At 27.4% G+C, this 23110-nt stretch overlaps 1 protein-coding gene across 2 annotated transcripts in view; it reads left to right on the top strand.

Annotated features, from left to right (window-relative positions):
* The window catches only part of LOC145260611 (cytochrome c oxidase subunit 6C-like), a 143724-nt gene that overhangs the window by 118142 nt on the left and 2472 nt on the right, over positions 1-23110 (top strand). For both annotated transcript variants that reach the window (XM_080118912.1, XM_080118923.1), the window contains 2 exons: positions 21868-22028; positions 22155-22259. In XM_080118912.1, the coding sequence (XP_079975038.1) occupies positions 21868-22028; positions 22155-22248 (255 nt within the window). In that variant the 3' untranslated portion in view covers positions 22249-22259. The remainder of the gene's footprint in view (positions 1-21867; positions 22029-22154; positions 22260-23110) is intronic.

Below are 23110 nucleotides of genomic sequence, written 5' to 3'. Positions count from 1 at the left end.
GTCGTGAAACAACAACTAAAAAGATGAGGATAACAGTCTGCAATAAATAAAATAAATAAAACTCATCTCAATAACGAATTCCAGTTAAATAATAAATGAGAACAACAGTTTGAACAAATAAAACAAAAAATATTTATCTTGATTTGAATAAAACAAAAAATATTTATCTTGATTTGAATGAAACAAAAAATATTTATCTTGATTTGAATAAAACAAAAAATATTTATCTTGATTTGAATAAAAAAAAAATATTTATCTTGATTTGAATAAAACAAAAAATATTTATCTTGATTTGAATAAAACAAAAAATATTTATCTTGATTTGAATAAAACAAAAAATATTTATCTTGATTTGAATAAAACAAAAAATATTTATCTTGATTTGAATGAAACAAAAAATATTTATCTTGATTTGAATAAAACAAAAAATATTTATCTTGATTTGAATAAAACAAAAAATATTTATCTTGATTTGAATAAAACAAAAAATATTTATCTTGATTTGAATAAAACAAAAAATATTTATCTTGATTTGAATAAAACAAAAAATATTTATCTTGATTTGAATGAAACAAAAAATATTTATCTTGATTTGAATAAAACAAAAAATATTTATCTTGATTTGAATAAAACAAAAAATATTTATCTTGATTTGAATAAAACAAAAAATATTTATCTTGATTTGAATAAAACAAAAAATATTTATCTTGATTTGAATGAAACAAAAAATATTTATCTTGATTTGAATAAAACAAAAAATATTTATCTTGATTTGAATAAAACAAAAAATATTTATCTTGATTTGAATAAAACAAAAAATATTTATCTTGATTTGAATGAAACAAAAAATATTTATCTTGATTTGAATGAAACAAAAAATATTTATCTTCATTTGAATGAAACAAAAAATATTTATCTTGATTTGAATGAAACAAAAAATATTTATCTTGATTTGAATAAAACAAAAAATATTTATCTTGATTTGAATAAAACAAAAATCATAAAAAATCATGAATCATATGAAAAAAAATGGTGTTTTATTCCGTTTGAAATTCCACGCTGATTCATGGATTCGACAAGAAAGTCGGAGGTTACATCGGCCAAAACGTTGTGCAAATAACAATAAAAAATGAGAACAGTATGAGAATAATCCAAATAGTGTATATGTACTGATCTGTAGGTGTGTGTGTGTGTGTGCTTGTGCTTGTGTGTGTTTATGTCTGTGTGCATGTGTTCTTATGTGTGTGTGTGTGTGTGTGTGTGTGTGTGTGTGTATGTGTATGTACTTATGTTAGTGTGTGTGTACTTATGCGTGCATATGTACTTATGTGAGTGTGTATTTATGTGTGTGAGTGTGTGTGTGTACTTATATGGGTGAGTGTGTGCACTTATGTGTGAGTGTGTGTGTGTACTTATGTGTGCATGCGTGCTTGGGTGTGTGTGTGTGTGTGCGCGCGTGCGCGTTCATTTTAAATATAAGTACTTCGATTTCCCTACGCAAATAGCATAACATCTTTTGTTTTAAGTTGGGTTTTATATAATATTCATTATGACTCGTAAAACATATACTCCTCCCTCCTCGATACAGATCGTCGAGATGCACGTGTTCACAAGTATAAACTTGTTTGCAAGTACAGATTTTTGTCAATCTCAAGTGGGACAGGCAACACTTTTTAAATAGCTGATAACAAAAGGATTAAAACATTAAAAATGACTCAGTGAAGCAACTCCTCCTCCTCCCCCAACGTCTTTTCAAAAGCCCGGATGTGTTTTCAGTTTCTCTTCAGAAATGTAATTCAATGGGTATGCTCTGAAAATTTCGTCACTAATGGATGACATAAAAACTTTCATGTTTTTTCTTTTTTACTATTCCATATGCCATTATCATATGCCTGAATCAGTAGAAAATTTAGAAGCAAAAACATGATCCTCAATTACTCGTGCAAGAGTATATATTTTTTTAATGGACATTATATATATTTATGACCATACATGGGTGCCTTTGGTTTATTAGTTTAACAGAAACACTGAAAAACCAAAGGACTGATGGTGATTGTAAATATGTATAGTGTCCGTTATATATATATATATATATATATATATATATATATATATATATATATATATATATATATATATATATATATATATTAAAGGAGATTAGAACAATAGTCTAAAGAGCTGAGTGTATTTTAATGTAACAGTGAAATTACTAGTTTAATTAAAATACAGGAAATAGAAAGTGCTCGTTGTAATTTAGATATATAATAAGCTCGATAGTTAAATGTCCTAGAGCTAATTCAATATTAAGTAATGTGATTGATAATTTAAAATTTAAAAATCAAATTATAATTAAATTAAAAATCCGTTTCATAAGAAGGAACAATAACAAAATCAATTATCTGTACGATCGTTTCGGAAAACAATGCTTTTTATTGTGGTATACATTAAGTTATGTATAATAATTACATATAGTTTTTTAATAAGCAAGGTCTCCTCTTCAGCAAATTTTGAAGGGTTTTTATTGAATTTAAAAGACACCATAAATAAACCTAGCATTAAAAGTAAGGCAGATGAATATGAAAAAAATTGAAATAAAAGCTCTGGATTTAAAATTTATAAGAAAATTAATATGGGTTAGAGATAGAAATAAGTACAGAAAAATATAGATATGAATTTACATAATAAATTTGCTTTAAAAATATATAGAGATATTTACCTTTTAATTTTTCGCTTTTTGAAATCAGGAACTATGGTTAAAATATTCATTTAGATGTTTGCTATAGCTTTTTATCTTATTGAATGATGAATTTTAAAAAGGGGGGGGACGCTCGTGCAGTAAATTATTTCCGTTAGCATATTTTTGATTTAAAGACGCTACGGTTTATATATAGAGAATGTTGCTTGTGCAATTACATATTTTAAGGGAAGATAATTATCATATTTTCTTTACTTTATTTATTTGAAGGGTGTAAGGGAGATAATTAGTCTAACTTAATTTATTAAAAAAAAATAATAATAAAATAATTGTAATCTATTTTTACTAATAAGTAATTTTTAATGATTTAAGGTGGTTTATATTTATTAAATTTAAACCAACGTTTATGACTACATGTAAATATAAGCTCCTGTCTTGAATTTAATAGTTTGGTTGTATTTTTTATATCTTCATATTTTAAAATTTTTAGGGTCTCTTTTGTACATAGTGCACAAAATTTATCTCCTGGTTTATATGATTTGCAAGTCTCAATTATTCGCCATTTAAAGTTGAAAGGAATATTGCTGTTTTTTAGTTGCCAAATATAGTTGGATAGAGTAGTTTGGTTTGATAGAGAGTTATTTTTAAAAGAATATTTGTGCGTTGAAATTCTATGTTTTATTAGGCCAGATGTGAAACCAAAATATATTACCTCTCGCTTATTGTGATTATTTTCCGTTAGGTCTGTTGTTGGATTATTATATGGTGGGTTGATTAGTAATTGATCGGTAGATTGGTTTAAGATGGTGTTATTATTTAATCTGGTAGTTGAGTTATGGCTGTTAATAGGTTCATGTAGATTTGGAGTTTTTGATACTGTGCAGCTATAGATAACATTTTTAATTTTACATGAGCCTTGTAGGGGACATTTATTTTTTCTTCTACAGTTACAGTCCGTTGTATTTTGTAGTTTATTAATTTTCTTATTATTAGAGCTAATTATTTTCTGATGAAGGTTAGGCATAGTAGAGTAAGAGACTTTAATTGTGTTCTTATTGAAAATTTTATTATATCTATGGGGGGCTTTAAAGTTCTTATCTAATATTTTAAAAAATTCTCTGGCTATGTTTGTTTCTAGGTTTTTGGAATATGGGGGGTTGAACCATAGGATCTCCTTGTGTCTATTCTTACATTTACGGGTTTTGGTTTGCTGTTTATTTGTATTATTATCTAATATTTGTGGTTTGGTTTTATCTTTTTTTGTCTCTTGGTTATTTTTCTTAACTCGCATACGGGAAGACATTGCCATATTATATGTTATTACGCTCTTAATAGGTTTATTTTCAATGGAGTTTATGTTTCTATCATTTTTATTTATGAATTTAATTTGTGAATTATATCCAGAGTTTTTAAGGGCTTCATTATAATATTTTTCATTTTTGGTAAATATGGATTTAGTAGAAGACAGTCTAGAAATTCTTAAAGCGATATTGGGAATTATTGATTTTAATATTGATTTAGAGTGGTTTGATTGATTGTGGACATATAGTAGTGATTGGTTAGGTTTATGATAGGGTTCAAAGGTAGAATTCTCATTATATTACCTTTATAACCAGCTTAATTACAAGTATAAATATATTTATAAGGAACTTGAGATGGAAAGCCTACCATTTTGATAATCACCAAAATGAAACCACAGAACCAATACACCACCAACCTGGAAAAATAAAAGAAACCATCCTCAGACAAGACAATAAACAAAGAAAAGCAGCGAAATACTACAGACTAAAAACATACAAAAACCCTAAGAGAAGCATAGACACTGAAAATTTTGAAAATGACTTAATCAACCTGATTAAAAATATTAAATTTAAGAAAAATAAAAAATATATCCCCCCAACACTTAAAAAAATAAATAAATTTTCAAAATCTATTTCTAAAAGCCACCAAAATAAACTCATAGTACCGGCAGATAAAACTGGAAATTTCTACACAATGGACTATATACAATATAAAAATCTAATATATAAGGAACTTAATAAAAATTATAAAACAACAAATAAATCAGCACTAAACAAATAGTTGAAAAATTGCTTCTGTGCTATCACTATACACTAATTCTGATGAAAGAACTGGCCCACTTAATTATTGCTCAAACAGTTTCCTCCCCCTCTTCACTAAAATCTTTGAGTCCTTAATCAATGAAGCAGTAATCAACCACTTTGTAAAAGCCAATGTTCTTTCTGACTGACAGTATGGGTTTAGGTAAATCCGTTCTATTGTGGATATTTGAACAGTTATTTCTGAATGCATATACCATGACCTGGATAAGACAGAGGAATCTGTAGCCCTTGATATATTCAAAACCTTTGACAAAGTCTGGCATGAAAGGCTTCTAATGAAAATTAAATCACACTATGTATATAATTAGATCCTTTTTAGACAAGAAGAAAATCTAGATTGTCTTTGATGGATGTACACTCAAACAGCATAATATTAATGCAGGAGTACCTCAGGTACTCCTGCATTAATATTATGCTGTTTGAGTGTACATCTATCAAAGACTTATTATTATTATTATTATTATTATTATTATTATTATTATTATTATTATTGTCGTTGTTGTTATGATGGTGATAATGATGAAAAATTATATAAATTACTTCCTTACTTTGCCACCTTAAAGTAAAAAAGGGGCTCAAAACTACAATTCAACTCAAAACCCTCGACAAACCCGACAGGCTGCTAAATCCCACCCCCACACTGTAGACATCCCTAGATGTAAAAGATCTTTCTACTCCAGTAGTTTCTTCCCCAGAACCGCTAGACTTTGGAATTCCATTCCAGGTCACTGCTTCCCCAACTGTACTGACATGCAGAAGTTCAAGTGCAACGTAAACCAACATCTTGCTGCCCAAATCCCTACATAGTACCCCAGTAGTTGTTGCCCCTGATAGTAGCCCCCTACACCAAAGTGGCAATGTGCCTTGTTTGGGGCGAAAATGTAATAAAAAAAAAAAAATTTGGACTGGAATGGATACATGGTTCACAATGTTTGAAGTCTTACATTTTTATTTATTAATTTTTTTATGAGTTATCAAACTTGCATTTTTAGTGTTTTTGTTTAATTTGCCCCCGCCCCTAATATCTTTATTTCAAAACAAATTAAAATAAAGTTTTCGTTGTTTTTGTAAATAAAAATCAATACAATCGATTGTTGAAAGAACATCTAAACATAAACTAAAATAAATATGCAAAAATATATATTGCTCTTGACATATCGAAGGCCTTTGATAGGGTATGGCATGAAGGTTTACTTCAATCTCTAGCTATGGTAAAGCTGGAAATGTCTTCTCAATTATTAAATCATTTCTCTCTGACAGGTTCATAAGAGTATCTGTTGATGGGCAAAAATCAGAAGCTCACAGTATTAATGTTGGAGTCCCTCAGGGGTCCATCCTAGGCCCAACTCTTTTCCTGATCTACATTAATGATCTTCCAAATCACATCCTTACATCATCTGTAGACATTTATGCTGATGACACTACCATCTATGGTAGCACATCTAAGTCAGTAAACGGCCAAGTCCTCTCCGATTTGCTCTCCTCTGCTCTTGAGCATGTGGTACAATGGGGAAAGGAGTGGCTGGTTACTTTTAATGCATCTAAAACCAAGCTTCTCTCTTTACATCATAAACGTTCTGATCCCCCATCTGGCATCAGTTGAAATGAATGCTCTCGCCTCAAGTTTTGACAAGCTTCTGGGCTTGACCTTTACTCCTAATCTTAAATGGAACACATACATTAAATCCATTGCCAAGGCCGCTGGAAAAATGGTGCAATCCTTCTATCAATTCAGTAGATATCTTACTGCTGATGCAATTCTTTATCTATATAAGAACCAGGTACGTCCAAGGATGGAATACTGTTGCTACATCTGGGCAGGAGCTTTTTTTTTTTTTTTTTTTACACGATGGTCACCACTTATCAAGGCCCGGAAGCCACTCAGGGATAAGGGTTATTGCAAGTACAGTACGTTAGTGTGGAGATTTGATGAAGTGTTTACATTAGGAATTTGTTAACATTGGACTTGAACACATCCAAGTTATAGTCAGGTCGGAAGCAGGCAGACGGAACAGAGTTCCACAGGCGTGCAGTTCTAAGAAAGAAGCTTTGCTCATGGAATCCACGTTTTGATTTAGGCACAGTTAAAGAGTGGGGGAAATTTTTCACAGTGGATTCAGCTAGACGGGTGTTTTTCGTGAAAGATTGGCGAGGGGGACCAGAGATTGGAGTTCAGACGAGAACCTGCCATGGAAATAAGGATAAAACAAGGATAGGCTCGCAACGTCTCTTCTGTGGGAGAGAGGTTGCAGGGTAGAGAAAAGGGCATCCCCTATGAAGTCTATTTTGTACTCTGTCAAGGCAGGATAGGCTGTTTTTAGCAGCTCCTGCCCAGATATGGCAGCAGTATTCCATCCTTGGACGCACTTGGCTTTTATATAGATAGAGAATTGTATCAGTAGTGAGATATCTTCTGGAGCGGTAGAAGGATCCCACCATCTAGCTGCTAGAAAGAACTTGTCTTGCCTTGATAGAGTTCAAAATAGACTTCGTAGTTTCGTAGGAGATATCCATTTCTCTTCCCTGCAACCTCTATCTCACAGAAGAGTTTATCTCTGCTGTATCGTTATTTTCTGAGCTTCAGTCTATGGTGCCCTCTCGCCAAACTTTCAGAAGAAACACTCGTCTACCTGATAACACTATCAATAATTCCCCCCACTCGTTATCTGTGCCTAAACCTAGACGTAGATTCCATGAGCAAAGCTTCTTTCTTAGAACTGCACGCCTGTGGAAATCTGTTGTCTTCTGTTTTCCTCCTTTCCAGCTGACTAGAATATGGTTGTCTTCAAGTAAACAAGTTCTTGATGAGTCGTCCCACTTGTTAACAAATTTACCAAATTTCTATTACTAACGATTACTATATTGTCCAATTTCTACTGTACACTCTTTAACCCTTATCCTCGAGTGGCCTCTTGGCCTTGGTAAAAGACTAAAACCATCTAAGTTATCTCCCTTGGCAAATTGCCACCTTAAAGTAAAGAGCCAAATTTTTACGAATCAGTTTAAATACTTCTAGATTCAATTCAAATTTTGAAAGAAAAATCAATTCCTTTTTCAACTAATTAACAAAGGATTAAAATAGTTGACGTTTTACAAAGAAACCGGAATGCATTTTGGTGGATTTAATTTCAAAATTAAACTTTTTAATAGGATTTTTTTTTTTTGTTTATTTTCTAATCTTCGATACAGTGTAAAAAAAAGTGTGTTAAGTCTTATGTGACTTAACACACTTTTTTTTACACTGTATCGAAGATTTATTGAAATAAAAACTGCAATATCGTAACGTATTAGAAAATAAACAAAAATCCTAAGAAGCACCCCCACCTCCAGACGCACGCGCAACCTGCATTGCATTTGTTCAGTGGTTTTTTCCACTTAACATCGAGAGTTGCGTCCCTTGAACGCATTGCATTCGCTTGTCTTTACGCAAAAAACAGCCAAGGTCGAGCAGTCAGCTTTTCGCTTCCTTAAGATCAGAAGAAACCAACGCCGCAAAGTATGTTTTAAATATTTCACTTTGAAACATTTCATTCATTTATTTTTGTTGTTTTTGCTCTTCTTTCATTCGCGTTTTTACGTTTGGTGTCGGCCGATTCGTTTGTGCGTGATTTTTCTTTTCTTTTTACGTTCCTCTTTCCCCCACCCACCCCATCCAAAGGCATCGATTTAGCGCGTTTCAAATGAAATATGCATTTTCAGATGAAATTTTTATTTTTATAATTTATAAATCGGAGAATCACTTCTGTTTTAGATGACTTTATTTCCGATGTAACGGAAATTCTTTATTTCAACGTTGAAGGCAGCGAAAAAGAGGGTTCACCTTCCAGCCGTTTATGCCGGCATAAAGTCAGCGGCTGCAATCAAGGTATAAATTGAAAAACGAAAGGCTCCCCCATATATGTGTGGATATATATATATATTTGAAAAATTGATTATTTCTTTATAATTGTTCATTTAAATGTGATAATGAAAAATAAATGGTCCAAAACGATGCGGTTTCTATTTATTCTATTCGAACTTCTGTCATAATTTTCTTTCAAACGTGAACATTTTAACGATTAAGAGCGCAATCCAAAGTGCGGGGGCGTGCGTGTGCGTGTGCGTGTGTGTGTGTGTGTGTGTGTGTGTGTGTGTGTGTGTGTGTGTGTGTGTGCGCGTGCATGCATACTTATGTGTGTGCATGTACGTGTGCGTGCGTGTGTTAATGGATTGCTTAGATTTTTTTTCCGAGATTTTTATTTTATTTTAATTATACGGAAATTTCTCGACTCTCAATAATACTAAAAACGAAATCGTTGTATCCATTGATTAAGTTGCACTGCAACTGCAACTTCTCCAAATAAAATGCGCATAAAAGTCACCTTGAAAAGTTGAAGACGGATCAAACAAAGTCCGGTTTGTTGAAAGGGAGCGGTCAGACCAAATTTTTTTTTTTCTTTCTTTTTTTTTTTTACTTTTTAGTAACACAGAAACAAAAATACTTAACTGTTGTCTATAAACTTTAATTCTAGTGAGAAATAACCCTAGAATTAGCGGTTTAAAGGCTTCAAAACCATATTTGGAGTTTCGCGCGATCACGGAAACGGCCAATTTTTCATGAAAATAACGGGTGTGCGTACAATGACCTTAAATAAAACTTTTACGAAGGCCACTCGGCCGGAGAAAAAAAGAATATCAATTTTTCTCTCTTTTTTTTTTTTTTTTCTAAATTAAAAATAAAACTACTTTTAAAATAATTCAAATAAATTATTTAAATTTTCATTTTTTTATATTAATGTAACAAGCAACAGTAAAAGAAAATATTACAACTCTATTTTTTTTTACTTTATTTTATACATTTAAATTAATTTTTTTAAGTTCTTTGTTTGTTTTTTTATTTTGTAATATAATTTTTTTTTTTAAATTAATAAAATTCTATAGTATAATTACAATTTTCAAAGATTTTTTATTGGAAAAAAAAGTGAAACAAAAAATAACGAAAACGGGAAATTAAAGCGAAAGTAAATTTGCTTTTAATAAAAAAAATATTTTTCCCTCAAATTCAAAAACAAATCACAAAGAATAAAATTATCCGATCTTCATGAAGTTTTTCAGCATTTATTAATTATTAAATAATAAATTAATGTTATCAACTAATACATTAATATTATTAATTATTTATTCTTTTCTTAACTTATACATTTTTGGTGACGTCACTTATCTTCCCCACGCGTCCTATTTCAAACAACAATTTTTCTTCTCAACTATTAACAAAATATTAAAATAACAGATCTGTTTACGAAGAAACCGACGTGCATTATGATGAATTTAATTTCGTAATATGATGTTTTAAATTCATTTTTAAACGAAAAAAATTTATTTTCTACTTTTTTATTACAATAATAATAATTTGAAAAGAATATAAAAAACTGTCTTTTAGAAAGTAATTGTCTGTATTTTTGAGATGAGGTGTTTTCATTTATTGAGATTGTCGGACTGACTTCCTCATCTTGGTTGTTATTGTCACAACGTTTCGGCCGTTTTGCCCTCCGGCCTTCGTCAGGTGTTTTGTATCGAACTGGGGAACCGTTTGTTAGGAGTCTCGAACCCAACCCTTTATTATTATTACGGGGGTACTGTGTTCGGACTCCAGCTAGGCTTTGAGACATAGTTGCTGATTCTCTGTTTTGAATGTTACTTTTTCACTGCCTTCGTTCAGGATTGAACTCAGCACCTTTGGGTAACTGTAAACTTTGATACAACGTCTAGGACTCGGCCATGTTAATATTTTCAATCGATATTTATTCCAAAGTTACCGAATTTTTCCTCCTTATAAAAATTTAACCATTTAGATTTATATGCGAAACTGAGTGGATCCCCTACTCTAAATTCGGTAAATATAGGGATACGTTACAACAGAACACCGACCACTCTAATTTGTTTTTTTTTTAGGGGTAATCGAGGTCGCTGACAACGAATCTGATAATCAAACCCGGAGCAAATTTACCGTTTGCATGGTATTAACCCCCTGAACCCACGACCTACTTTCCACCATTTTACAGCTTCCATTTACACTACGCGCGAGCGCTGTAACATAAACGACGGCTGTTAAACGTGCCTTCACGTGTATCAAACTGCTTTTTCACATGGCGTAGGAATCTTGTGGAACATTTAAAATTATATGAACAAGAAGAAAAGCACTCCAAGTGTTGGGGGGGGGTAATGTCGGAAAGACTTTTTTTCTTTTTTTTTCTCATTGGCGGATAATTTAAAATTCGAAGAAAAAGTTGTCTAAAAGAAAATTAAAAAAAAAAAAAAAAAAAAACATTACAGTACTTGGGGGGGGGGTTTACGTAGTTTTAATGCATTTAAAACAAAGTTTTCACGAGTGGTTTACAAAAACATAAGCACCAAACATTTTTATGTTTTTTGTTCTTTTTTTGGAAGGGGGTCAATTTATAGACTTGTGTGGCTTAACAGGTGCTTGTTTTAATTAACTGTTATTCCATAAGTAACGCGCCGGCATTTACCGATTAGAATACATTTTAACATTTTTAGGAGATTTTATTGTTTTCATTGGGAGAGGAGGCGTGGGGGCAGGGGTGGTCTTGGCTTGGGGTGCGCCCCAGCAATGTAAACAGAATTTTTATGAAATGGTAAATGTCGGCGCGTTACTTACGGAAAAAACGGTTAATTAAACTGCAGAAGCACCTGTTAAACTACACAAGTCCTATAATTGAATACCCCCCACCCCCAAAAAAGTATGAAAAACAGTAAAATATGTGTTGTTGTGTTTTTGTTGAAAACTTTTTCTTTTTTTTTTTAAATTAAAAAGCATAAAAACTATGCAAGACAAAAAAGATAACTAAACCACATTTATTTTTTTCTAAACTTTATTTGAAATGACCGCTTAAAGATTCTGGCAATCCAAGATTCCTACGCGATGTGACAAGTCACCCCATTACACCCATTCACACACGGACGTATCATGTAAGAAAAACACTACCGAAGGCGGTGAAATGGCACAAAATAGTCCCAAGGTCTAGGGGTTCATACCATGCAAATGGTAAATTTGCGGTGGGTTTGGTTATCAGATTCGTTGTCAGCGACCTCAAATACCCTTAAAAAAAACAAATTAGTGGTCGCTGTTCTGTTGTTGTGTAAGGCAACATTTACCATTTAAAAAAAAAAAAATTAATTACAGGAAACTCTTTATAATGTACGTACTCGTCACGGAACAAAGGTGTCATATTCCAAATGGTAAATGTAACTATCGGAATACCCTGGCCAAATTACCACTTAAAAAAATCGTCCGCGTCCATCAAACTTAAACACCGAAAACGAAATGAAACAAAATGTATTTTTATTATTACAAAAAAAGGTGTATTTTCCCTGTTATTATTTTAGTAAAAAGATTTCGACGTTAAATAAAATCTTACTAGTTTTTCTCCTTTAGAAAAAGACGTTTGTTTGGAACTCTATTGATAGTTACTAAACTTTCAACGTAATTTCATTCCCAGCAACAAGGTTTTATCGACTGGAAAATTAGTCTCAAAAAGACTAGCGGAAGAAACATGTTGTGTTTTGGGGATTCCCTTTCTGTAAAAGACAAATTAATTTCGACGGCTTAACGAGAAGAAGATGAGCAGATTATCGGCACATGTGAACGCCAGGAGAGAAAATTCCCTTTTAGTTCAAGGAACTTGAAAGAGACCATCTTGGAAGATAATTCAGCCAAAGTTTCCTTCACCGAACACCATTTTTTATTTTCAAAGAAAAAAAACAAAAAACATTAATACCAGAATTTATGTAAGGAAGACACGACATCCTGGACTGTCTGGAAACACAGATGTAAGAATTATTTTATTTGTACACATAAAGCCTACCAAAGCGGCTTTATGGTTTTCTTTTTCTCCCCTTTAAATTTAAAGGTACCTGAGCCTTCACAAAGGAAAAACTGTTTTACTACTTTTCTTCCATTTAAAGTTAAAGAGACTTTATTTGTTTGTGATTTCTATCGAGAAAAAAAAAACATTTTGTTAAAAGAAAGACTGAACTTAAAACAAGGACTTAAAAGAACTATTTTCTGTTTTTTTATATGATTTTTTTTCTTTTCAGCCTTTCTTGCAAGTTAGAATTGTCGTCTTTTTTGTATTTGTTTTTTATTTTAAATATTTAAGGGTTCTTTTTTAAACCCTAGCTTTGGGAAACAAAGGCAATTCATAACTTTTATTTTAATAAATTTGAATCATTTTAAACACATTTCGGGTCTGTATTTCTTTTGCCCATTTCTATTGGTTTCCCATTTCCGGAAAATTTTCTTTATATGTTTCTTTCCCCCTCCCCCTTTCAATTTGTTACCATGGAAAACGGATTTTGGTAACATCCTTAAAATTCCGTTAATAATTTATATGTAGGAATAAATGTTACCTATGAAGCATACTGTACTTATTTTGTTTTTTTTTAGTTCAGGAACGCATTTACCAGAAAAGATGTATTTCCTCTGTTATTTTCGTAAGAACGAATTACTATTATCACTATATTATATATATTTTTCATTTGCATCTTTTTTCAATTTTCTACCAGATTATTCAAAAAAAAAAGAAAAAGATGGGAAGCCAACCTATTACGAAAAAGATATGCGTTTTATTTCATTTTAGTAAAAAAGATAATGAAATAGTAATTCGTTTTTACTAAAATAATAACAGGAGAAATACATCTTTTCTTGTAATAATAAAAATAAATTTCGTTTTGTTTTCAGTGTTTAAGTTTCAGTGTTTAAGTTTGATGGACGCAGACGATTTTTTTTTAGTTGTGATTTGGCCAGGGTATTTCGATATAGTTGCAATAATTACATAAATTAATCAAATAGTTGTTTTTAGAAGAAAATCAAAATTTACGATTTTGCTACTAAACTATATTGAACATAAGGCTGATTTTTACATCGACACTTTGATGAATTGAGTTGTTTCCCCCCTTACTTATTCCATTGTATTTCATGATAACCGACAGAAGACACTACGATTCGCTTAGTCGTAAAATTTGATTTTCTTGAATAAAAAATTACAAATGAAAAATTTTTACCTGGTTTTCATCTTAACAATTTCATTTAAAATGATGACTCAATGGTTTTCGGGTATGCTGAAAACGAATATCGCATTTAGATTTTCTGCAAATAAGTAGTTTACTGGATATTAAGCAATGTCATTTCTTATGCTATTGCTGATGGCCATCTTGGTACGCATGTCCGTGCATGTAAACGCAACCCTGAGAAATTATGAGCAAGCACGCGTGTACCAATATGGCCACCAGCAATAACATAAGAAATGACATTGCTTAATATCGGGAAAACTACTTAAATGCGATATTCTTTTTCAGCATACCTGAAATCCTGAAAAAGTTATTATTTAAAATGAAAATGTTATGGTGGAAACCAGGCAATAATTTACCATTTTTTTAATTGCCGCCATAAGTGCAATTCTAAATATGCACCATAAATTTTTTTTAAAAAAAGCATTTTTGGATTTTATTTTCTTTGTTAACTTTTACATTTTATAACGCGCCAAATTAAAACATAATAAAAAAAGATGAAGAAATATTTTTGGATTAAAAAATATTTCCTTGTCCATTTTGTTGTTTTTTTTTCTCACTGACAATCGAAGGATTTTTCCGTTGCACCAACTTTAAAGTCAACGTGGATTTTGCAAAGATATAAGAGTGAAAGGGTTTGTATTATAATCCACAGAGGTATGAAAAAGTTGTAAAAAAACAAATATATAACAAATAAATGTTATCCAAGGTAAGATAAGTTACTTTTCTACATAACTGGATAAGTTTTTAGTGTTTTTATTTAATGTAAAATGTTTGAAAGACGAGTAATGTTGAACACTACCAGAAAACAAGAAAAAAATGGCCATGATGTCTTTGAAGACTCGATAATCACTTCAAAATAAGAAATAAAACAAAATAGTGGTAGAAACCAGTGATGGGACGATTCTAATATTTTTCCCAATTCCGATACAATTACCAATTCCATACTAAATTCCTGATTCCGATTCTTTATAAATGTCTAAATATTTAACTATAAAAGTGTTATTTTGACCCGATTACTGTAAAAACATCTTAAATATGCATATATTTTCTCAAACGTAAAGACACACTTGTCAGGAGAGGATCTAGAGTCTTACTGGAAGTTTAAATCAATAAATATTTATTATTTTATTATTACTACAATCAGTGGAAGATTTTTTTCTTAAACCAAAATCAAATAAAAAAGATAATTTAAGGAATCGGTTTTGGCATTGGAAAATAGGCTCCAAATTTTCCGATACTGATTCCCCAAAAAGCTCCGATTTTTCCGATTCCCAATTCCGATTAATCGTCCCAACACTAGTAGAAACCCACTGAATAAATGTTACCATGATATTTATTGGGTGGGTTTTTACAACCATTTAGTTTTGTTATTCGTAATGTTCCTGTAAAAAAAATTTTTTTTTTAATTGTTACAATTTATGATGCTTTATTTTCATAAAAAAGCAAAAAAAAAATTTTTTTTTTTAATTGTTACAATTTATGATGCTTTATTTTCATAAAAAAGCAAAAAAAAATTTTTTTTTTAATTGTTACAATTTATGATGCTTTATTTTCATAAAAAAGCAAAAAAAAATTTTTTTTTTAATTGTTACAATTTATGATGCTTTATTTTCATAAAAAAGCAAAAAAAAATTTTTTTTTTTTAATTGTTACAATTTATGATGATTTATTTTCATAAAAAAGCAAAAAAAAATTTTTTTTTTAATTGTTACAATTTATGATGCTTTATTTTCATAAAAAAGCAAAAAAAAATTTTTTTTTTTAATTGTTACAATTTATGATGCTTTATTTTCATAAAAAAGCAAAAAAAAAATTTTTTTTTAATTGTTACAATTTATGATGCTTTATTTTCATAAAAAAGCAAAAAAAAATTTTTTTTTTTAATTGTTACAATTTATGATGCTTTATTTTCATAAAAAAGCAAAAAAAAATTTTTTTTTTAATTGTTACAATTTATGATGCTTTATTTTCATAAAAAAGCAAAAAAAAATTTTTTTTTTAATTGTTACAATTTATGATGCTTTATTTTCATAAAAAAGCAAAAAAAAATTTTTTTTTTTAATTGTTACAATTTATGATGCTTTATTTTCATAAAAAAGCAAAAAAAAATTTTTTTTTTAATTGTTACAATTTATGATGCTTTATTTTCATAAAAAAGCAAAAAAAAATTTTTTTTTTTAATTGTTACAATTTATGATGCTTTATTTTCATAAAAAAGCAAAAAAAAATTTTTTTTTTTAATTGTTACAATTTATGATGCTTTATTTTCATAAAAAAGCAAAAAAAAATTTTTTTTTTTAATTGTTACAATTTATGATTATTTATTTTCATAAAAAAGCAAAAAAAAAATTTTTTTTTTAATTGTTACAATTTATGATGATTTATTTTCATAAAAAAGCAAAAAAAAATTTTTTTTTTTAATTGTTACAATTTATGATGATTTATTTTCATAAAAAAGCAAAAAAAAATTTTTTTTTTAATTGTTACAATTTATGATGATTTATTTTCATAAAAAAGCAAAAAAAAAATTTTTTTTTAATTGTTACAATTTATGATGCTTTATTTTCATAAAAAAGCAAAAAAAAAATTTTTTTTTAATTGTTACAATTTATGATGCTTTATTTTCATAAAAAAGCAAAAAAAAATTTTTTTTTTAATTGTTACAATTTATGATGCTTTATTTTCATAAAAAAGCAAAAAAAAATTTTTTTTTTAATTGTTACAATTTATGATGATTTATTTTCATAAAAAAGCAAAAAAAAATTTTTTTTTTTAATTGTTACAATTTATGATGATTTATTTTCATAAAAAAGCAAAAAAAAATTTTTTTTTAATTGTTACAATTTATGATGATTTATTTTCATAAAAAAGCAAAAAAAATTTTTTTTTTTAATTGTTACAATTTATGATGATTTATTTTCATAAAAAAGCAAAAAAAAATTTTTTTTTTTAATTGTCACAATTTATGATGCTTTATTTTCATAAAAAAGCAAAAAAAAATTTTTTTTTTTAATTGTCACAATTTATGATGCTTTATTTTCATAAAAAAGCAAAAAAAAAATTTTTTTTTTTTAATTGTTACAATTTATGATGATTTATTTTCATAAAAAAGCAAAAAAAAAATTTTTTTTTTAATTGTTACAATTTATGATGATTTATTTTCATAAAAAAGCAAAAAAAAATTTTTTTTTTTAATTGTTACAATTTATGATGCTTTATTTTCATAAAAAAGCAAAAAAAAATTTTTTTTTTTAATTGTTACAATTTATGATGCTTTATTTTCATAAAAAAGCAAAAAAAAATTTTTTTTTTTAATTGTTACAATTTATGATGCTTTATTTTCATAAAAAAGCAAAAAAAAATTTTTTTTTTTAATTGTTACAATTTATGATGCTTTATTTTCATAAAAAAGCAAAAAAAATTTTTTTTTTTAATTGTTACAATTTATGATGATTTATTTTCATAAAAAAGCAAAAAAAAAATTTTTTTTTTTAATTGTTACAATTTATGATGCTTTATTTTCATAAAAAAGCAAAAAAAAAATTTTTTTTTAATTGTTACAATTTATGATGCTTTATTTTCATAAAAAAGCAAAAAAAAATTTTTTTTTTTAATTGTTACAATTTATGATGCTTTATTTTCATAAAAAAGCAAAAAAAAAATTTTTTTTTTAATTGTTACAATTTATGATGCTTTATTTTCATAAAAAAGCAAAAAAAAATTTTTTTTTTAATTGTTACAATTTATGATGCTTTATTTTCATAAAAAAGCAAAAAAAAATTTTTTTTTTTAATTGTCACAATTTATGATGATTTATTTTCATAAAAAAGCAAAAAAAAAATTTTTTTTTTTAATTGTTACAATTTATGATGCTTTATTTTCATAAAAAAGCAAAAAAAAAATTTTTTTTTTTTAATTGTTACAATTTATGATGCTTTATTTTCATAAAAAAGCAAAAAAAAAATTTTTTTTTAATTGTTACAATTTATGATGCTTTATTTTCATAAAAAAGAAAAAAAAATTTTTTTTTTTTAATTGTTACAATTTATGATGCTTTATTTTCATAAAAAAGCAAAAAAAAAATTTTTTTTTAATTGTTACAATTTATGATGCTTTATTTTCATAAAAAAGCAAAAAAAAAATTTTTTTTTAATTGTTACAATTTATGATGCTTTATTTTCATAAAAAAGCAAAAAAAAATTTTTTTTTTTTAATTGTTACAATTTATGATGCTTTATTTTCATAAAAAAGCAAAAAAAAAATTTTTTTTTAATTGTTACAATTTATGATGCTTTATTTTCATAAAAAAGCAAAAAAAAAATTTTTTTTTAATTGTTACAATTTATGATGCTTTATTTTCATAAAAAAGCAAAAAAAAAATTTTTTTTTTAATTGTTACAATTTATGATGCTTTATTTTCATAAAAAAGCAAAAAAAAAATTTTTTTTTAATTGTTACAATTTATGATGCTTTATTTTCATAAAAAAGCAAAAAAAAATTTTTTTTTAATTGTTACAATTTATGATGATTTATTTTCATAAAAAAGCAAAAAAAAATTTTTTTTTTTAATTGTTACAATTTATGATGCTTTATTTTCATAAAAAAGCAAAAAAAAATTTTTTTTTTTAATTGTCACAATTTATGATGATTTATTTTCATAAAAAAGCAAAAAAAAAATTTTTTTTTTTAATTGTTACAATTTATGATGCTTTATTTTCATAAAAAAGCAAAAAAAAAATTTTTTTTTTTTAATTGTTACAATTTATGATGCTTTATTTTCATAAAAAAGCAAAAAAAAAATTTTTTTTTAATTGTTACAATTTATGATGCTTTATTTTCATAAAAAAGAAAAAAAAAATTTTTTTTTTTTAATTGTTACAATTTATGATGCTTTATTTTCATAAAAAAGCAAAAAAAAATTTTTTTTTTAATTGTTACAATTTATGATGCTTTATTTTCATAAAAAAGCAAAAAAAAAATTTTTTTTTAATTGTTACAATTTATGATGCTTTATTTTCATAAAAAAGCAAAAAAAAATTTTTTTTTTTAATTGTTACAATTTATGATGCTTTATTTTCATAAAAAAGCAAAAAAAAAATTTTTTTTTAATTGTTACAATTTATGATGCTTTATTTTCATAAAAAAGCAAAAAAAAAATTTTTTTTAATTGTTACAATTTATGATGCTTTATTTTCATAAAAAAGCAAAAAAAAAATTTTTTTTTTAATTGTTACAATTTATGATGCTTTATTTTCATAAAAAAGCAAAAAAAAAATTTTTTTTTAATTGTTACAATTTATGATGCTTTATTTTCATAAAAAAGCAAAAAAAAATTTTTTTTTAATTGTTACAATTTATGATGGTTTAATTTTATAAAAAAGCAAAAAAAAATTTTTTTTTTAATTGTTACAATTTATGATGCTTTATTTTCATAAAAAAGCAAAAAAAAAATTTTTTTTTAATTGTTACAATTTATGATGCTTTATTTTCATAAAAAAGCAAAAAAAAAATTTTTTTTTGATTGTTACAATTTATGATGCTTTATTTTCATAAAAAAGAAAAAAAAAATTTTTTTTTTTAATTGTTACAATTTATGATGCTTTATTTTCATAAAAAAGCAAAAAAAAAAATTTTTTTTAATTGTTACAATTTATGATGCTTTATTTTCATAAAAAAGCAAAAAAAAAATTTTTTTTTAATTGTTACAATTTATGATGCTTTATTTTCATAAAAAAGCAAAAAAAAATTTTTTTTTTTAATTGTTACAATTTATGATGCTTTATTTTCATAAAAAAGCAAAAAAAAAATTTTTTTTTAATTGTTACAATTTATGATGCTTTATTTTCATAAAAAAGCAAAAAAAAAATTTTTTTTTAATTGTTACAATTTATGATGCTTTATTTTCATAAAAAAGCAAAAAAAAATTTTTTTTTTAATTGTTACAATTTATGATGCTTTATTTTCATAAAAAAGCAAAAAAAAATTTTTTTTTAATTGTTACAATTTATGATGCTTTATTTTCATAAAAAAGCAAAAAAAAATTTTTTTTTAATTGTTACAATTTATGATGCTTTATTTTCATAAAAAAGCAAAAAAAAATTTTTTTTTTTAATTGTTACAATTTATGATGCTTTATTTTCATAAAAAAGCAAAAAAAAATTTTTTTTTTTAATTGTTACAATTTATGATGCTTTATTTTCATAAAAAAGCAAAAAAAAATTCATGCATTTTTTAAATTTTTTTCTACTGAAAATTATAATTTTAGTAAAAGTATTTTTTTACTACTGAAAATCATAATTTTAGTAAAGGTATTTTTGTTTAAACAAAATAATACATTTCCACTAAGATTTAAATAAAAATAATTCATTCATTATATTCCGTGATCATTATTTGATAAATACTGAAAATTTAATTAAAATTGGTTAATTTCCTGATTTTTGGTGATTTTTTAAATTAAAGGGAGGAGGTCAAAATGTTTATACATTTTGAGCGTCGGCATTCATTTTGCACGTGCTTACCAGTTATGTAAAAAAGTAACTTATCTTGCCTTTGATAGCATTTATTTGTTATATATTTGTTTTTTGACAACTTTTTTGTACCTTTGTGTTTAGGAATACAAACCCCTGCCAGGTTTGTACACGTGTGCCAACTCACCGTTCACATTCGAAATGTCAACTTTTGTAGGATTTTGATTGACAGTGAATATCACAGTTAGATTTGTGGCAAATAATTTTTCATCCCTCCGTAATAGGATGCTTATTCCAAAAGCCATTCTTAACATAGGGAAGTTGGGGGTGTTTATTCAGAAATCCGTTCTTAACATGAAATTACTCAAGGAAATAAAAAAAGTCGTAATTGTTTTGTTTTACGCGCATGCACATTAATAATTCCTCGAGTGTGAAAAAAAAAGTGGATTTGTTTCTGCTATCTGGCAATGTCGGTCACAGAAGTAGATTTGTTTATTGCATGCATACAAACATGGCCACCAGTGAATTACAGTGCATAATACAGGTCTTTCTACTCAATTAATTTTCATAATTTTTGGATATATTACTATTTTCAATATGACAAGTTTTTTGCTTAAAATCACATATTTTTAAAACAATCGATCTGTCGACTATTAACAAACCCCTTTTTTCTATTTGAGGCTCTTTTTTTTTGCGTGTAAGAAGGAGAGATTGTAGTTGATGAAGCAACAATAATTCATGCGTGAGCAAGTTGTTGATTTGTGGAGATTTATGATTTGTAGAGATTTATGATTTGTGGAGATTTATGATTCGTAGAGATTTATTATTTGTGGAGATTTATCATTTGTATGACTAGAAAGCATTTTCATTATTGTATAGGTCTTACATAATCCTTTACAAACAATGAAGTTTAAAAAACGTCACAACAATTTTTCAAAAAAGAAATGCATATTAGTTTAATAGTGAATTTGCTCTGGGGAGATCATAAAGACTGAAGTTTAGACTTGTCAGTGTAAGCTAAACAGTTTGAATGGGTGTGTGTGTGGAACAAATACTTTGAGGACATTGCCAAGGCTGTTGCAAAAAAGATGAGTGTGTGAAACACTTTTATATCACAGCTCTTCAGAATGGTTAGAGCTGGAAAATTGAAACTCAGCTGATTTTTCAACAATCATAGATTCTAACTTCTAGGCCTTTAGCAAGTGAAATCTTAATGCTAATATAAACAATATCAGCTACCAAAGAGTGCTCTAATCATTTATTAATCAGCAACAATGGATGAAGTTCTGTAAATTCACCCATGGTGGCTAAAAATAAAATTAATATAATTTTATACAACTTTTTTTTTTTTAAAATAACTTTTATTCTACTATTATTTATTCTCCAAAAACAATGTTTTTATCCCCCCCCCCACTCCAACATCTGCGCAATTTAATCGATATCATCATGATGAGCAGAAAATCTTAATAAAAAATTTCAATTTAGAAAATGTTTTTATTTTTTTCAGATGGCCACAGCCAAATTAGCCAAACCAAACATGAAGAATCTGCTTACGTCTCGGTTGAAAGTCGAAGGAATCATTGGTGCAGTCCTCACCATGTCTGCTGCCATGGCATGGAAATTTGGAGTCCAAGAACCAAGAAAAACGAAATATGCTGAATTTTACAAGTAAAACATTTAATTTTTTTTTTTTTTTTTGTGTTTGAATTCATTTCAAAATTGCTTTTTTTCAATTTCACGATTTTAATATTTTAACATATTTTACTTTTTATTTATTTTTTTTTTTTTTGTTAGAAATTACGATGCTGAAGCTGATTTTGAGATGATGCGGAAAAATAATGTATTCCAATGCGTCGATGCAGAGGGAAATATAAATACAGATTTTTAATTTTAGTCAAAGTGAGTTTTTTTTTTTCCTCTTTTGTTACACAATAATTTGGTACATCTATTTTGAAACTTATTCATGGATTTTTTTTTTTTTTTTCAACACCACTAATTAAGGCCAAGAGGCCACTCGAGGATAAGGATTAATGAGTTTACAGCAATCGTTAGTAGAGGAAATTTGATCAATTGGATTACTTAAGGCCTATCAAGAAATTGTTCACATTGGGCTTGAAGACGACCATATTGTAGTTAGTTGGAAAGCAGGAAAATGGAACAGAGTTCCACAGGCATACAGTTCTAAGAAAGAAGCTTTTTTCATGGAATCTAGGTTTAGGCTTAGGCACAGACATAGTATGGGGGAAATTATTGATAGTGGCTTCAGCTAGATGAGTGTTTTGTGAAAGTCAAGAAGGGGGAGGCATAGATTGGAGCTGAGATGAGCACTTGCCATGAAAATAACGATAAAGCAGAGACAGGCTCACAACGTCTCTTTTGTGGGAAAGAGGTTACAGAGAAGAGAAAGCATCCCCGACTCAAAAGGAGGTTATTTCTGCTGAGGTGATTGGTTTCTTCTCTATTTAACACAGATTCCAGCAACTTATTACGAATGAAATTTAAAACTTGGTTCATTTCTTTTAGATTAAAACATTTTTTTTTTTTTTCAATTTTTCAATTTCTGCTTTAGGGATTTTGAATTTTTAAATTTAATGAAATCAGTTATTTTCCAGATATTACATTGTTTTGTTTTTGTATTATTTGAATCTATTAGGGTTTAAAAAGCTTCTGGGTTTGACCTTTACTCCTAATCTGAATGGAACATGTACATCAAATCTGTTGTCAGGGATGCTGGGAAAATGGTGGGATCC

Source organism: Euprymna scolopes, chromosome 3 (assembly GCF_053919585.1).
Source record: "Euprymna scolopes isolate OS-2025 chromosome 3, ASM5391958v1, whole genome shotgun sequence".
NCBI classification, from domain to species: domain Eukaryota; kingdom Metazoa; phylum Mollusca; class Cephalopoda; order Sepiida; family Sepiolidae; genus Euprymna; species Euprymna scolopes.
Note: the sequence above shows the minus strand (reverse complement) of the source record. Positions and strands in the feature narration are given on the sequence as shown.